The sequence below is a fragment of the Notamacropus eugenii genome, chromosome 2 (assembly GCF_028372415.1).
Source record: "Notamacropus eugenii isolate mMacEug1 chromosome 2, mMacEug1.pri_v2, whole genome shotgun sequence".
Lineage (NCBI taxonomy): Eukaryota > Metazoa > Chordata > Mammalia > Diprotodontia > Macropodidae > Notamacropus > Notamacropus eugenii.
Window position 1 is genome coordinate 286,498,567 of NC_092873.1, and position 18,983 is coordinate 286,517,549.

At 37.9% G+C, this 18,983-nt stretch overlaps 1 protein-coding gene across 1 annotated transcript in view; it reads right to left on the minus strand.

Moving 5' to 3' along the window:
• The window catches only part of LOC140527334 (mitochondrial adenyl nucleotide antiporter SLC25A24-B-like), a 35,139-nt gene extending 16,412 nt beyond the window's left edge, over nt 1–18,727 (minus strand). Inside the window, exons 1-3 of the mRNA XM_072644178.1 lie at nt 18,261–18,727; nt 12,630–12,717; nt 6,779–6,937 (exon numbers count right to left, since the gene is read on the minus strand). Coding sequence (XP_072500279.1) covers nt 6,779–6,844 — 66 coding nt within the window. The 5' untranslated portion in view covers nt 6,845–6,937; nt 12,630–12,717; nt 18,261–18,727. The remainder of the gene's footprint in view (nt 1–6,778; nt 6,938–12,629; nt 12,718–18,260) is intronic.
• Nucleotides 18,728–18,983: the final 256 nt, after the last annotated feature.

Here is an 18,983-nt window from a genome sequence, read left to right on the forward strand (position 1 = left end):
CTTCCTTCTATTTTCTTTGTGTTTATGTGGTTTTTAACTCTAGCTTAGTCATTTAGTTCCCCCTGCATCCACATCAGCAGTGAGGTAACTACATGTTGTTGTTGCTTAGTTGTTTTCAACTGTATCTAACTTCATGACTCAAGTGGTTTGCCATTTCCTTCTTCAGCTTTTTACAGATGAAGAAACTAAGGCAAAGAGAGTTAACTGACTTCCCCAGGTCACATAGTTAGTAAGTGTCTGAGGTTGGATTTGAACTCAGATCTTCCTGACTCTAGGTCCAGAGCTTTATCCAATGGACCACCTAGATAACTAGAGTATGTGACACCAAGGGAAGATCATTGATTTTTAAATAAAGAGCACTGTTTGTGAGGAATAGTAAGAAGGCCAATATGACTGGATCATAAAAAACTTGGAAGGAAATAAAGTGTAAGAAAAGCAGAAGATAGGAAGAAGCCAGGTTGCAAAGAGCTTTCAATGATAGAAATGTTTATATTAGATCCTAGAAGTAATAGGGAGCCACTAAAGTTACTGAGTTGATGAGTAGTATGGACAGACTCTCTGTCTCTATTTAGGAACATCTCTGACAGCTGTGAGGATAATGGATTGGAGTGAAAGGGAGACTGTAGGCAAAGAAACCCATTGTTATTGCAACAGACCAGGCAAGAGGCCAAGAAGGCCTGAATGAGGGTGAGAGTGGGAGTGGAGGGAAGGAAACAGATACAAGCAAGTTTTTTGAAGGGAAAAAAATAAGACAGTAACTGGTTCTCTACTGGAATGAGACTGAGGAGTTGAATATGACACCAAGGTTTCAAACATATGTGACCAAAAGGATGGCAGTATCCTTGACAATGATGAAAGAAGAACTGTGGATTTGAGGAGAAATCATAACAAATTCACTTTTTAATAGGTTGAGTTTGAGATGCCTACACTCAGTTTGAAATGTCCAATAAGCAATTGGTGATTGAGATCAGAGCTCTAAAGAGAGATCCTACCACCTGCTATGTCTACCACCTAGGCCCTCTGACCCCTAATTACACTGTCTCTTTAATGTAGCGACAATTCTTATCAGCAGACTTCACTTCAAGCCAACCTGATAGGCCATTTCCTGGTTTCTTCTCAGTATCTAACTCAGTACCTGCTGATAACCCTAGACCAGGATCTATCTAAGAGGTTCCTACTTTCCCAGGGATCATAAAAAGGGGTATGTGTCCTGTGCCAGTCTCAGATCTAATTCAGAAAAAATAATTAGATGAATGAATGAAAAATCATTTATTAAATACTAGTATTTATTAAAAGCACTATTCTGGGCATACAAATAAAAAAGTGAGATTAATCCCTGTCCTTCAGAAATGCACATGTTGTAAGTGGTGATCATAGCAGAGAGGGGTGATATGGTATTTTGGTTCAAAAAGTCACAGGGATGGAGTGCAGACCAAGCAAGAAGCCCTAGGGTGGTCTGAGGCAGCAAAGCACTGCAGAACCTCAAGCATATCAGCCCAGGACAGGAGTCCAATGGAACCAAGCGAGTGATAGCCATGGAGCCCCAGCAGCAACAGCTACTCCTGAGACTATCAACCCGCAGATTAAATGTCTGTAAGTCACCTACTTGAACTTCTGGGAGCCAAAATGGCAGAGTGATCAGTAAATTCTCTCTGCCCCTCCCCTTGTTGACCCTGAAAGAACCATAAAATATTTCCCCAGAAAAATCCTGGATCAGTGGGATCAGCAGAAGGAGCAAACAGTCTCATAGTACATGAGGCTAGGAAAATTGCTAAGGAAGGTTCCTCTTACTGTGGTGAAAGGGGAACAGTGCAAAACCAGAGCTGTCCCAGACAGCCCCCTCCTCAGCAAGCCAGGAGAAGATCCAGAGCCCCAGGGGATAGAGCCTCAGAACCACCAACACCAGGACCCCAGGCATGCATCAGCACTGCAGGGGAAATGAGAAGACACTAGGGCAGCTGGGATCACCAACTGCTGAGCTTGCCTTTGCTCTAGCTCAGCTGAAGAGATCTCCCATGGCCAGACCACCACTCCCCCACACTTAACAAGCTAGCTCCAGGGCAAATTTGGGGAAACACAAAAAGACTTCACCTTGCCTCTGCTTTCTTACACCAGCCAGGTCAGTACCAGGTTCTTTAGCTTCTAATTAAAAGAACCAGAGGCCACAACACACAAAGCCTCATCATCATGAATATGAAGCAAAGCAGAAAAGAAAAGACCATAGAATCTTTCTATGTGGACAAGGACCAAAACACAAATACCAAAGAGGTCAGTATTGAGGCTGTACTCCCATCTGAAATTTCAGAAGGGACTATGAACTGGTTGCAAGCACAAAGAGCACTCTTGAAAGAACTAAAGAAGGATTTTAAAAGCCATATTAGAGAAAAAGAAGAAAAACTGGCCAATGATCTTACAAGTATGAAAAAAGAATTCACTGAAGAGAACAGCTCCTCAAAAAGGAAAATTGGACAAATGGAAAAGGAAGCACAAAAATTAACTCTAGAAAATAATTCCTTAAAAGGAATAATTGGACAGATAGAAAATGAGATGCAAAAGTTAATTGAAGAAAACAATATGATAAAAATTAGAATTGGGCAAGTAGAAGCTAATGGCTCTATGAGACAGCAAGAATCAGTCAAACAAAATCTAAAGAATGAAAAGATAGAAGAAAATGTAAAATATCTAATTGGAAAAACAATCCACCAGGAAAATAGATCCAGGAGAGAAAAAAAATCTAATTATTGGCCTACCAGAAAGCAATGATGAAAAAAAGAGCCTGGACAATATCTTCCAAGAAATCATTAAGGAAACTGCCCAGAAGTCCTAGATCTAGAAGGCAAAATAATCCCAAAAGGGATCCCAAACTAAAAACACCAAGTAATATCATTGTCAAATTCCAGAACTATCAGCTGAAGGAGAAAATCTACAGGCAGCCAAAAAGAAACCATTTGAATATCGAGGAGCTACATCAGAATCACACAGGACCTTGCAGCTTCTACATTAAAAGATCAAAGGAATTGGAATATTATATTCCATAAGGCAAAGGAGCTGGGACTACAACCAAGGATCAATTACCCAGCAAAGTTGAGCATAATATTTCAAGCAAGGAGATGAACATTCAATGAAATAAAGGATTTCCAGACCTTCTTGATAAAAAGGCCAGAACTCAATAGAAAATTCGATCTCCAAATGCAGGTCTCAAGAGAGGCATAAAAGGGTAAACAGGGAGAAAAAAATTTGTTACTCAATATGGAAAAACTGTTTACCTCCCTATAAGGGAAGATGATACTCGTTAATCTTGAGAATTGTATATTTAATATGAAATATAAAAGGGATATACAAAGATAGAGGTAGTGGGTATAAAGTAAATGATGTGATAAAAAAAATGTGATTTAAGGATGTGAAGAGATTGTAACAAGAGATGTGAAAAGGAGATGGAAGAAAATGGTAAATTCACAGGAAGAGGCACAAAATTATATTACAGTAGAGGGAAAGAGGGGAGGAAGATGACCATTATTTGAGAGGTACTCTCATCTGATTTGTTTCAAGGAGGGAACAACAAATTTAATTAAGCATATAAATCTAACTAGCTATGCAGGCAGTAGGAGGGGAAGAGGGAAAGAAAGAGGAGGGGAGGCTAGAAGGGAGGAAAGAAGTATTAAGGGTAAAAGTGAGTAAAAGGGAGGGAGGCTGAAAGAAGGAAGTGAACACAGCAAGAGGTGGTGTTCAAAAATTAAAACCATTGTGGAGGGGAAGGGAGAAGTGAGAACTAAAAGCAAAAAAGGTGGGAAAGAGGATGGAGGAAAAGACACAGATAGTAATCATAACTGAATGTGAATGGGACGAACTCTCCCATAAAATGGAAACAGATAGCAGAATGGATTAAAAACCATAATCCAACAATATGTTGTTTACAAGAAACACACTTGAGGGGGGATACACACAGGGTAAAGGTAAAAGGTTGGAGCAGAACATAGAAATGTTAGCTGTAGCAATAACAGAAGAAAAAGAAATTGAAGGAATTAGAATAGGTAAAGAAGAAACTAAGTTATCACTCTTTGCAGATGATATGATGATATACTTAGAGAATCCCAGAGAGTCAAGTAAAAAACTGCTGGAAATAATAAACAACTTTGGCAAAGTTGCAGGTTACAAAATAAACCCACACAAATCTGTGTTGCTATATATTACTAACAAAGCCCAACAGCAAGAGATAGAAAGAGAAATCCCATTTAAAGCTAGAGTAGACACTATAAAATATCTGGGAGTCTACCTGTCCAAACAAATCCAGGGACTATATGAACACAATCACAAAACACTTTTTGCATGAATTAAGTCACATCTAAGTAAGTGGAAAAACATCATTTGCTCCTGGGTAAGTCGAGCTAATATAATAAAAATGACACTTCTGCCTAAATTAATTTACTTATTCAGTGCCATACCAATCAAACTATCAGATAATTATTTTCTAGAGCTAGAAAAAATAACATCAAAATTCATCTGGAAGAACAAAAGTTCCAGGATATCAAGGGAACTAATGATAAGAAATGCTAGGGAAGGTGGCCTAGCTCTATCAGATCTCAAATTGTATTATAAAGCAGTAATTACCAAAACCACTTGGTACTGACTAAGAAACAGAAGGGTAGACCAGTGGAATATGTTAGGTACTCAAGACACAGTAGTCAATGAATATAGCAATCTACTGTTTGATAAAGCCATGGACCCCACTTTCTGGAATAAGAACTCATTGTTCAACAAAAATTGCTGAGAAAACTGGATAACAGCATGGTGAAAACTAGGTATAGAGCAATGCCTGACATCATACACAAGAATAAAGTCCAAATGGGTACATGATCTAGATATAAAGATTGATACAATAAACAAATTAATGGAGCAAGGAATAGTGTACTTATCAGATTTATGGAGAAGGGAAGAACTTTTGACTAAACAAGAGGCAGAAAGCTATGAAGTGCAAAATGGATAATTTTTATTACATTAAACTGAAAAGTTTTTGCACAACCAAACCCAATGCAACCAAGATTAGGAGGGAAACAGAAAACTGGGAAAGAATTTTTGCAACTAGTGTCTGTGATAAAAGTCTCATTTCTAAAACATATAGAGAATTCAGTCAAATGTACAAGAATACAAGTCATTTCCCAACTGATAAATGGTCAAAGGATATGAACAGGCAATTTTCAGAGGAAGAAATTAAAGCTATCTATAGTCATATGAAAAAATGCTCCAAATCACTATTGATAAGAGAGATGCAAATCAAAACAACTCTGTGGTACCACAACATACCTATCAGACTGACTAACATGGCAAAACAGGAAGATGATAAATGTTGGAGAAGATGTGGGAGAGTTGGAACACTAAATCATTGTTGGTGGAGCTGTGAGCTGATCCAACCACTCTGGAGAGCAATTTGGAACTATGCCCAAAGGGCTACAAAAATATGCATACCCTTTGGCCCAGAAATACCACTTTTAGGACTGTATCCCCCAGAGATCATAAAAATTGGAAAGGGTCCCACATATACAAAAATATTTATAGCAGCTCTCTTTGTGGTGGTCAAAAACTGGAAATCCCCATCAATTGGGGAATGGCTGAATAAATTGTGGTATATGAATGTAATGGAATACTATTGTGCTATAAGAAATGATTAACAGGAAGACTTTGGAAAGGCCTGGAAAGACTTACATGAATTGATGCTGAGTGAAAGAAGCAGAACCAGGAGAACTTTGTACACAGCGCAGTGTTTGAGGAATTTTTCTGGTAGACTTAGTACTTCATTGCAATGCAAGGACTTAAATAATTCCCAATGGTCTCTTAAGGCAAAATACTTTCCACATTCAGAGAAAGAACTATGGAATTCGATCACAGAATGAAGCAGATAGTTTTCTTTTGTATTATGTTTTGGTTTATTTTATGATTTCTCCCATTCATTTTAATTCTTCTGTACAACATGACTAAGGTGCAAATGTGTTTAATAAGAATGTATATGTAGAACATATATAAAAGTGTATGCCATCTCAAGGAAGGAGTGGGGAGATAGGGGGAAAAGGGAGAGGGAGGAGAAAATCTAAGATATATGGAAGTGATTGTAGAACACTGAAAACAAATAAAATAAAAATAAATAAATAGATAGATAGATAGATAGATAAATAAAAAGAAAAGTCACAGGGATGATGAGTGAAGTCACAGGGGAATAGGCTAACACACTCTATCAGTAGCAGTGGCATTTTTAATTTGATTATGGTTCCAGAGTTGAAATGCTGAGACTGAGGGGAAGACATGAAGCAGCAGACTTATTCAAAGAAGGGATCCTTGACACTACAGGGACAAATCATCTGAGCGATGATACAATCATCTGAGCTGTAGAATTACAAAAAGCCCCTGTTAGGAAATTCCTTTTTTTTCAGCAAGCTAAAAATGGCAACTGATCAGACAGAGAACTTCAGAAAAGTTCCCAACGCTGCTAGATGTAACCCAGTCATAACTCCCTTGGAAGAGGAGGGGAGCTGATGGCTCACCTAAGCTGTTTTAGATATTTACTTAAAGATTTACTTAGAGCTGTGCCCCCACACCCTCGATTTGGCTTTGTTGATCGATGACTAACTTGCATAGCTCTAATCGTGATCCCTAAAGGCCTGATTAGATACTGCTAAAGAAGTGTAGTTCTGACACACCTGCCTGTGCTCCTCTTGGCAGAAATGTTGCTCATAAATCTGAAATGATTGCTTTGAAAACAGCAGACATGTGTGAACCACGTACTCACCTGCATTAAGACCTTTAGACGCTCTAACGGAGCTGTACATGTTCGAGAGAAGGCACCAGCTATCATTCCTGCCAACACCTGTCTCCACCACTGACCAGAGACTTTATCATCTTCAATGAATTCATCTGGAATAGATAAACTCTCCCCTATGTCAATTATCTGGAAAAGTAAAAAGGAGAATGCTATGATATTAAAATTAGAAATAGATTGTCCCAGGATAAGATTTTATCTCTTATTTTCAAATGAAGTGCCAATTTATGTAGAACTCAATGCAGTTAATTAAGACCAAATTATTCCTAGAATGTAAGCAATCTGCTAAGTATAAATTGTTTTAAATAACCCATCAGACACTAAACAGTACAATTTCCATTCAGATGGAATTGGAATGAATAGCAATTACAAATGACAATCTCCATTTAAATTCTGCTCTAGTGCCTTATTGTAGAATGGAGGTGACCTCTATATTCTTGAAGGCTACACCAGCAGAATTCAAGCTATAACAAGTTTTGCCAGGGTAGAAAGGTTATAAGTACAAGTATTCTTTTACTAAGAATACTCTGGAAAAATCACCAAAGAAACAAACTGAGATGATTAATAGTTTCAGTAAAGAAACAAGATATTTAAAAAATCTACAAAAATCAGTGTTTCAATAAAGTAGTAACAAAAACAGCAGGAAGTGATGGAAAGTAAGATTCTATTCAGAAGACTCCAAAATTCATCCATTATGTGGGAAGTTATCTACCAAGAGCTATAAAACATTCTTTACAGAAGTAAGGAAACACTTAAGATAACTACAGAGATGTCAAACTGACCAGTATTTTATTTGTATCAGCAGCTCTCTTGGTCTCAAATCCATGTAACAAGATTCCCCCAGGCACAACTCCTCCCCCGCTTCCAGCTTCTTCTTGTGTGTTCTCTTCCCCACTTTTGTAAGCTCCTTACAGCAAGGACTGTCTATCTTTTTCTTATTTGTATCCCTAGCATCTGTACTAGATATTGGAGATACAAAGACAAAAATGAAATACCTGCCCTCAACAAGTTAACATTCTATTGGATAGCTTACATTCTACAATAAAAATGAGGATACCAACTAAATTAATGACAGATTTTGTGCTATATCAACTAAACATTTAAGGAGCTATTTTGTACAAATAGTCAAGATTTTTAAAAAATTACTCAAAGTGGAGAAAGTTCCAGAATGCCAAGAGATATTGGGTGGGGAGGGAGAGGTGAACAGGAATTAAAGTGTCTTCCTGTATCAAATCACAAATTATATTATTAAACCTTAATGATTAAAACTATATAGAATTGATTTTTAAAAATAGGAAAAGAAATCAGTGGAACAGGTGAGCTATTCAAGACTCTGAAGTAATCAAACACAAGTCCATATTCAATAAACTGCCAGGGGATAAAAGCCTTATTTCATGAGAACTACTAGGGAAAGTAAAAAGTCATTGTCAGATTTATGCAGATTGATCTGCTTTACACCACACACCATAGATAAGCTCCAAATGGATAAAACTTAAATATAAAACATTAAATGATTTTTATAAACTGGGAGAATAAAGAACATACATTTCACAATTATAGCTAAGAGTAAAATTCTTAACTAACTAATAGAGAAGATCTTTAGATAAGAGAAAACTTCAATTAAAATAAGTTGAAATATTTTGCATATATTGAATCAGCAGAGATGAACAAGAAATTGTCAACGAAAAATGCATCTTTGTATCCAATATCTATGTTCTAAGAAAGTCTCAGGGCGGAGCCAAGATGGCAGAGTAGAAAGACGCACATACGCTACCTCCAAATCCACTGCCCATAAAATATCTGTAAAAAAAGAACCACCGGCGAATTCTGGAGCAGCAGAAGCCACAGAACAATGGAGCAGAGGAGATTTCTGCTCCAGAGAGCCTGAAAACATCTCGCAAAAGGTCCCTCGACCCCGGACCCAGAGCAGAGCCCAACCCTGCCTCGGCAGCGTGGCATGGAAAGGAGTGGATCCGAGCAGGCTTCAGGGACAGAATCTCCAGCGGCTGCGCGGGTCCCTACACCCACAGGTGATGGGGGTTGATGAGAGGGTTTCTTTGGCGGGTCGAGAGGGGAGTGGGGTGCCCCCATAACTCAGGCTCCCTTGGGAGGCAGCAGTGGAGGCGGGAGCAGACAGGGGCTCCCCAAGCAGGCAGGAGCCTGGATCCATTGATGAAGGTCTCTGCATAAACCCCCTGAGGGAACTGAGCCTGTGAGGCAGCCCTGCCCTGACCTGAGCACCTGAACTTAATCTCACACTGAATAGCAGCCCTGCCTGCGCCCAAAGCCCTGAGGCTGGGAAGCAGCATTTGAATCTCAGACCCCAAGTGCTGGCTGGGCAGATCTGGAGGCAAGGTGGGGGTGGAGAGGACACTCAGAAGTCAAGTCACTGGCTGGGAAAATGCCTAGAAAAGGGGAAAAAAATAAGACTATAGAAGGTTACTTTCTTGGTGAACAGGCATTTCCTCCCTTCCTTTCTGATGAGGAAGAACAATGCTTACCATCAGGGAAAGACACAGAAGTCAAGGCTTCTGTATCCCAGCCCACTCAATGGGCTCAGGCCATGGAAGAGCTCAAAAAGAATTTTGAAAATCAAGTTAGAGAGGTAAAGGAAAAACTGGGAAGAGAAATGAGTGACATGCAAGCAAAGCATGAAAAACAAGTAAACACCCTGCTAAAGGAGACACAAAAAAATGCTGAAGAAAATAACACCTTGAAAAATAGGCTAACTCAATTGGCAAAAGAGGTTCAAAAAGCCAGTGAGGAGAAGAATGCTTTCAAAAGCAGAATTAGCCAAATGGAAAAGGAGGTTCAGAAGCTCACTGAAGAAAATAGTTCTTTCAAAATTGGAATGAAACAGATGGAGGCCAATGACTTCATGAGAAACCAAGAAATCACAAAACAAAACCAAAAGAATGAAAAAATGGAAGATAATGTGAAATATCTCATTGGAAAAACAACAGACCTGGAGAGTAGATCCAGGAGAGACAATTTAAAAATTATGGGCCTACCTGAAAGCCATGATCAAAAAAAGAGCCTAGACATCATCTTCCATGAAATTATCAAGGAAAACTGCCCTGAGATTCTAGAACCAGAGGGCAAAATAAGTATTCAAGGAATCCACAGATCACCGCCTGAAAGAGATCCAAAAAGAGAAACTCCTAGGAACACTGTGGCCAAATTCCAGAGTTCCCAGGTCAAGGAGAAAATATTGCAAGCAGCTGGAAAGAAACAATTCAAGTATTTTGGAAATACAATCAGGATAACACAAGATCTAGCAGCTTCCACATTAAGGGATCGAAGGGCGTGGAATAGGATATTCCAGAAGTCAAAGGAACTAGGACTAAAACCAAGAATCACCTACCCAGCAAAACTGAGTATAATACGTCAGGGGGAAAATTGGTCTTTCAATGAAATAGAGGATTTTCAAGCATTCTTGATGAAAAGACCAGAGCTGAAAAGAAAATTTGACTTTCAAACACAAGAATGAAGAGAAGCATGAAAAAGTAAATAGCAAAGAGAAGTCATAAGGGACTTATAAAAGTTGAACTGTTTACATCCCTACATGGAAAGACAATATTAGTAACTCTTGAAACTATTCAGTATCTGGGTACTTGGTGGGATTACACACACACACATGCACATGCACACACTCATAGAGACAGAGTGCGCAGAGTGAATTGAATAGGATGGGATCATATCTTTAAAAAAAATGAAATCAAGCAGTGAGAGAGAAATATATGGGAGGAGAAAGGGAGAAATGGAATGGGGCAAATTATCTCTCATAAAAGAGGCAAGCAAAAGATTTTTTAGTTTGGGGAAAAAGAGGGGAGGTGAGAGAAAAACATGAAGTTTACTCTCATCACATTCCACTAAAGGAAGGAATAAAAAGCACACTCATTTTGGTATGAAAACCTATCTTACAATATAGGAAGGTGGGGGACAAGGGGATAAACAGGGTGGGGGGGACAATGGAAGGGAGGGTATTGAGAGGAGGGTACAATTTGAGGTCGACACTCACGGGGAGGGACAGGATCAAAAGAGAGAACAGAAGTAATTGGAGGCAGGATAGGATGGAGGGAAATATAGTTAGTCTTATACAACACGACTATTATGGAAGTCATTTGCAAAACTACACAGATTTGGCCTGTAGTGAATTGCTTGCCTTCCAAAGGGAGGGGGTAGGGAGGGAGGGAGGAAAAGAAGTTGGAACTCAAAGTTTTAGGAATAACGGTCAAGTACTGTTCTTGCCGCTAGGAAATAAGAAATACAGGTAAAGGGGTATAAAAAGTTATTTGGCCCAACAGGACAGAGGAGAGGATGGAGACAAGGGCAGAGAGGAATGATGGAGGAGAGAGTGGAGTGGTGATGGGGGCAATTGGAATGCTCAGTGTTTTGGGGTGGGGGGAGGGGACAAGGGGGGAGAAAATTTGGAGCCCAAAAATTCTGTGAAAATGAATGTTAAAAGTGAAATAAATAAATAAATTTTAAAAAAAAATAGAGAACAGAATTTTTAACAAAAACCAAAGACTTAAGATAGTGAGACTGGAGACATTTTGATTTTTATAGTAATAATACCAATTTCTTTCTTTCCTCAAGAATACAGACAAGAATGTTGCAAATGGGATGCAATTAGATTACTTGGCCTGATTCTGCTCTGGTTATCTAGAAAAGAAAGACCTTCCTTCCAAAAAAGAAAGCTTTGGCCTCTGGCTCAGATCCAAAGAGAAAGGGAGATGAGCTGCACAGGGGATCTCCTGTGCCCAACGCAGAATAAATGACAAAGAGATGAAAGCAAGAATAGATGTAAATAGAGGAAAAAGAGAGAATAGATATCCCAGGTGTACATAGAGGAAAAAGAGATGTAAATCTGCCCCGGGGCTTTCCACTCCTTACAGTCTAGTCAGATCATCTTCCTTCTTGCTACTGCCTAATAGAGGTTCTTAAACTGATGTCCATGAACCTGTCTTTAAAAATATTTTGATTACTGTATTTCAATATACTTTGTTTCCTTTGTATTTTATGTATTTTATTTTATATATGTAAGAACATTCTGAGGAATCAATCCACAGCCTTCTGTGGATCATAGACCACTAAGAATCCATGACACAAAAAAAAGGATAAGAATCCCTACTCTGTAAACCTCCTCCACTCATCTCCCCTGAGAGTTCAAGACAAAAATCACACCTTCTGCATTCACAGAACTAAGAGTTACTGGAGACATCTAACCTTTTTCAGGTGACATGATCCTTTTAACTCAAGCAGGGCCAACAACAAAAAAAATTCACCTTCAGTCCATCACCCTATTTGAGCTGATCCTTTCCCAAATCTATTGTTCTGTCATTGATTAGAGAATGGGGGTTGGGGGAGGGGGACAGAGGAACAAAAATAATAACTGAAAATATATTTCAATTTGAGATTCTTTTGAAAGAAGTCTCTGGAAAAAAATCTGAATTAATAAACTGGAATCAATCGCCTCCATTTGAGATTCTCCACTGAGCAAATCTTTTCTCTGACCTTAGAAACTAAGATGAGTGTGTTATTACTTGGCTTCAGTTGGATGCAAACCAGCTTCTCAAGCTGAAGATTGTAAATGAATTTCCAAGCTGTCCTTTTTTTAAAAAAAGGACAGAATAATTTTAATATAGAGCTAATACACACTGTATACAAAATTAACCAACACACTACTTGCATAAGTCAAAATGGTACCTTTGTAGGATTCATAAACTAAGAAAAAAATATAAATTTGTAGCCAAGTTTTCTGATATGGAATATTAAAATGAAAGCTCAAAGTAATGTTCCAAATTAAGAATGAGCTGACCTTCAAAGAATGTATGTTGCCTGTAGTTTAGAGATATCTGTACCCAGTATCTTCAAAGCCTGGACAATATCTGAAGGTTCAATTTTTCCTTTAAAAAGAATGAGAAGATAAATGCGCCAATTGAAAGCCTTTGAAAATACAATGATAGGGGGAAGTTTTAGGAGGGATGTTACAAAATTCTGCAAAACTGTATTACCATGATAGATACTTTATCACTGAATCTACTTATAAAGAAAAAGAAAATAACTGAATATCCCACCTAAAGGTATGAAAAGTTCTCTCAACATCATCATAAGAGAACTTGAAAATAACAATAAACCTACATATTTCTTATATAGTAAATATCTATATTTTATATCAACTTAATTCAACTAGGATTAATAGAGTCTACTATATGCCTCTTTAGAGTGTGACTAGGTGCAGTAAGGAATACGATGTACTTTATGAAATAATGCTAAACACCACCAAACTTACAATTTTATTTTGTGTTACTCTTACAACATAAGGCGTAAAATAATGAAATGGTAAAATGTGAGATATTGACAATATACACTATGGGTGATGAGAAAGTTCAGGGTCATTGATGATGGAAACTATCAGGGAAGTACTGAGGGAGGTGGAATTTAAACTAGTCCTTGAAAGAAAAGTAGATTTTAGATGAATGGAGAAGACACATAAGAACTTCTGCACAAGGAATATTACATCATGTTCTAAAGGTAGCAAAATTGTTGTTAAATTGTTTTTCAGCCATGTCAAATTCTTCATGACCTCATTCAGGGTTTTCTTGGCAAAGACATTGGAGTAGTTTGACATTTCCTTCTCCAGTTCATTATACAGATGAGGAACTAAGAAAACAGGGTTGAGTGATTTGCCCAGGATCACAGTTACCAAGTGTCTGAGGCTAGATTTGAACTCGCGGAGATGAGTCCTTCTGTTTCCAAGCCCAGTGCTCTGTCCACTGCACCATCTAGCTGCCAAGATAGGAGAGATTCTAGCTTAAAAGTCTATCATTACAATAGCAGTTATACTTCAATGAATCCTTGATATCAGTGTGCAGATAATCAACAGTACAGATCACAACCCAGCCATACTTTCTCAGCCCGAATAATTCTTACCCATGTCCTTCCATAAATCCATCATGAGGAAGTCCAACCAATGCACTGAGGGCCTTCCTTTTGTCCCTTTCACATTATGGGTATATCTAAGTGGACATTGCTAGCTGTCAAGATCAAATCCTGTTATTACTTACACACCCAACCAAACTTTTCCAGTCATACATATTTAACGATATCTTTAACACTCCTTCATGTGGGTAATTGTTTATTGATAGTACATCTCAGTTTGCTTATTCTACCATGTATCTCTTCATTATCCTTTGGGTAACACAACTTTTCTTTGAAAACCATGGTATTCCAAAATCCATAGCCACATGGCATCACTTGAAAAATATTGGTGTTAAAAAGATAGACCTTTCATCCAAGGAGGAGTTTGAGGACATTAAAAGCATTGCATAACCTCCCAGAAGCACTCCAACCCACTCCCGTCCACCTATTCAATTCTGGTACCAGTTCATTGTTCTTCACAGTATCAGTCCAAGGCGCACATACTGAAGAGCCAGCTCCACAGGCTATCCATCCTACTGTATATCATAGTCTGGATACTAGGCATTTTTCACTCATTTTGGTTTTTCTTGTGTGGATATTTAGTCCAAATTCTTTTTCTTCTTTTTTTCCAGATTTTTTGAGTAAGTATGGATCTCATTCATTTAAAAGACAACAATATTCCCAAGCTTGTTGCAATCAGGACAATTTTATGTGCAAACAGAAGTACGTAGAAGACCTCACCATCCGTGAATTCTCTACTGGGCATACTCCATGAGAGGAGCAAACACATTTGGCAAATACATATTTCCCTGTTTATGCCTTCCATACATATATATATATGTATGTATGTATGTATAGTTGTGGCGATGTCACATAGCTATCTCTATTGTGGCATCTTTCAAGTAATCTTATGTGACTGTGACACCTACACAGAAAATACTTATTTGCAGAACTTCTGAAGTGAATCCATTTTAAATCAAATGCTTTTTTTCTAATCACCAAACAATAAATAGCAACTATTGGATCTTGTGTTTTCTGTGCCTTTCAGTTGACAGTGTGACTAAAGATGTTGTCTGCTCTAAGACATCACTTATAAATATCTACTTTTTCCCATTTCCTGTCTTCACTGAGGAAGCCCCTGATATGTGTATAAGTTATTCTCATTTTCTGTAGAGACTGGGAAAGAAGACTTGTTAGTTATTGACATTTTCTTAGTAACTTTATTATGGTAGTAACGATGTCTGATTTTTTTCCCCAAGAACTTAGTACCTTCTCCTCTTACACAGAACTTGAGAGTGGATTCCTTAATATCTACAGAATTATATCACCCCTAGGACAGATCTCTTCTGTTTATATTTGGCTTAAGCACAAAATCACAGAATTACTGAATTTTAGAGTTGGTAGGAGCCTAAGCGGCCATCTTGTCCAACCTATACCTGAAAGGAATTCTTAATATAATGCTATAGCTTTTCAGTCATATCCAACTCTTCATGACCCCATTTGGGGTTTTCTTGGCAAAGATACTGGGGTGGTTTGTCTTCTCCAGCTCCTTTTACAGATGAGGATAATGAGGCAGAGTTAAATGACTTGCCCAGAGTCACACAGCTAGTGAGTATCTGAGGCTGGATTTGAACTTACAAAGATGAGTCTTCTTTGCTCCAGGTCCAGAACTCTCTCTGCTACTCCACCTAGTTGCCCTAATATAACATACCACCTCTTTAATGATCCATTCTATAAATTTCCCAGAAATTGAAGTCAAGCACAGTGACCAATAGTTTTCAGACTCCATTTATTTCCTTTTCTGAAAATCTGAATGTTTGCTAACTCTTCAGTGTATTCCATGTTTACCATGATCAACAAGTTAGTTAACAAGCATTTATTAAGTGTCTACTATATACTAACACTATGCTAACTAAGCACTGGGATAAAAACAAAGGCAAAAGACCCATCCTTTCTCCCAAGGAACTCAGTCTAACTCATGAGGAAAACAACATGCCAACAACTACATACAAAATCTCAGAGACAAGTCACTAGTATCAAGGAGATCACAAAGCCTTCTTTTGAAATTTATTTTTATTGGGGTGGGGGGAATCTTCCCTGGGACTTGAAGAAAACAAAGGAAGCCAAGAGGCACAGATGAAAAAGGAGATTTTTTTCCAATACATTTCTAGTACATAGTAGGCACTTAACGTATGCTTGTTTATCAGCATTTTTCTTATAGAACAAGGATAGAGTACATCTGTTCCAGGTGGTTTGAATTTATCAAGAGCAGCTAAGTGCTTTCTTATCTCTCCTTATATGTTTTGTGCATCAGCTACTTGCTAGCCATATTTGCTCTATCATTTCCAGTGTAAAATTCATTTTCCTTGGCAAAGAAAACAGAAACATAGTAAGACTTCATTGGTTCTATGAGTTCTACCTTCTTCTATGCTGACTTATCATTCACCATAGACTCAAGCAATACTTCTTCCATCCTCTTCTCCTCCTTCTTCTATGTAACCAAAAACCAAAAAACTATAAAATAACCACCCTTTTGGTTGACATTTTAGTACTACTGATCCCATGTTTTCATGACTATAACATGATCTTATATTCATTCCCTATTTCCTGACCATGCCTTCACTGGCTATTGTTGTTGAGTTTCTCCTTCATTCTCAAAAAGAACCATGACATCCATATGACATGACTTTCACTTGACTTTGATTTGAGTGAGGGAGGGCTGTGCAAGGTCACCAACCTTGCTTTGTTCTCCTGAGCCATCTGGGTTCAGTGGCTTGATGTTCTTCAGGATGACTGGAGATGGCCCAGGATGCAATGGGAGGCCCTGGCCCTTTCAGCCTAAGATCTTATCACATTATCACTTAGAATGAGATACACCCATTAAATGAACAGGCTTCTTTAAGTTATTCAAGGGACAGCCCCTTTAATAAAACATATATATATATATATATATATATATATATATATATATATATATCAAACTGGAAAGGGAATACATATATCTTTTTAAAAATCCAAGTAAGCTGTACATCTATATTAATCTCTTTAGGCAACTGCCTTTTCTTATCCTTATTGGAATTGTTTCTCTTTGTGCTTTCAGAATTTCATGCTTGAGAGTTTCTCCTCTCTCCTAAGCTTACTTCCTGTATAGATTCCTTAGTCAATCTATTTGCAGCAGCCATGATGCTGACAGAGATGGATGAAATCAGTCCAACATCATGCACAAACAGGACCTATGGAACAGCTCCATGTAGAGAGAACCATTTGTCCATTTGGGTTTTTGCATAACATCCTCCATGACACTAGAAAAGAGTTTTGGTGAATATATTTCTCCCTGCTTTATGCCTCACTGCATACTGATGAACTGCATCCAGTTTTTGGTTTTCTTCCACTTTCATATGTAAATGTTCTTGGCATGATCTGGCTTAGTTGGATCTGATACCAAGCTTCCTGAACATTTGTTTCCATGTTACCATTTGACCTACTTGTGCTATCTAGTCAATCATCTGCTCGCACAGAGGCTGAAGATTCTGAGATGACTGCCATGGAATCAAATTTCCTGTCTCTTAAGAGAGAGCCCATTTCATTTTTTAAGATGTTATTGGTTGCCTATCATGTTTCATGTTTCCAGTTCTCTTCTTGAAGCAAGGATATGTAGGCTTGAGACTTCTGAGTGGTCTATAAGGCTTTGGCTTCTTTCATTTCTTGTCTTCAACCATAAACTCCAATAAAATTAAGTTAAACAAGAACAAATGGGAAATCTTATATTTAGGTTTAAAAAAGTCAACTGTGCAAGTATAGGATCATGATTCATGACTACACAACAGTTTCTGTGGAAATTAACTCCAAGTTTTAGGGAACTGAAAGTTCAATAGAAGTCAACAGTATGATGAGGCCATCAAAAAAATGAATGCGATCCAAGGATAAATAAATGAAGAGAGAAGAGGATGTACAGTACTTTCCCCTGGTTACCTTGCATTGAGTTCTGTGTTTTGTTCAAGGTGAGCCATTTTAAGGAGGACTTATTGACTGGAATACATCCGGAGGTAGGCAACTTAGATGGTGAGAAGGTTTGAAACCAGATCCTATGAGAATTTTCCTCTTTTCTTAAAAATGAAATTAACACAGTAAAAGAATGAAAGAAACATATGGAGTTAGGTTCTTTAAAAATATTTTGGGGGCATAGCTCTTTATAAAAGACACTTGGAGGGGCCACATGATGAGGTCGAGAGAAAACTGTCTTCAGGGCCTAGGAAACTGGGCCTCCAGTCCTGCTTCTGATAGGCTAGCTGGGTGAGTCATTTCATGTCTTACTGCTCTGGGCAACTCTCTAAAACTATACATTTCAAAGTAAGTGTCTACTTGTTGTACTAAGGGAAGTTTCTTCATTTGGAAGTTCCCTATACCAAAGAAATCACAGATTAAGATCCCTTCCCTATCACTAAAAGACATCTACTGAAATATATTCTTAAATCCAAGTAACATTCATTTTATAAGTTCACTTGTGAATTAAAAAAATAAGACATACCACTGCCACTTTTGTCGAGACTTTTAAATGTCAGCTTCAATTTTTTCCCATGGTTTTTAAGATACTTCTTAAATTCGTCAAAGGCTAGCTTCACATTTTTTTTTAGAATTTCCAGATTTCACAGTACCCTATGAGAAAGACAAAAAAATCACAGAAATGTAATGATAGCCAAGCCAATTTACATGACTGGCAGGTTTTGTCCAAGAAAATCAGTGACTACCAGTAATCTATTTTTCAGGACATGGATATGGCAACTAAGTATATTATACAACAATTTGACAAAGGTGTTTAAAGTGCCTACTATGTACCAGGGGCCCTGTGCCAGGTGCTAGAGATACAAAGAAAAAAATTTTTAAAACCCTGCCTTCAATCTGCTACCTGAAATAGCAACCTTTGCTTTATTGCAGTTGGTTCCTAAATTTGTGATTGATATTTTATTGAAATAATAAAGCAGCAATTTACATAAAATTGTGTGATTGCATTTTCAAATGTGATTAGAGTCAAAGGCTAAGTTCTCTGACCTGCCCACTGCATGTCTTTCGACTTAATATTAAAATCAACTTCAGAGAAAGACTTACATGAAATTTACAGGAGACAGAATTTTTCCTGCCACTGAGAAATAATAATACAGTTAATATTTATATAGCACCTTCTGTATGCCAAGCTCTTCACAAATATTATGTCATGTGATCCTCACAACAACCCCGCGGGGTGGGTGCTATT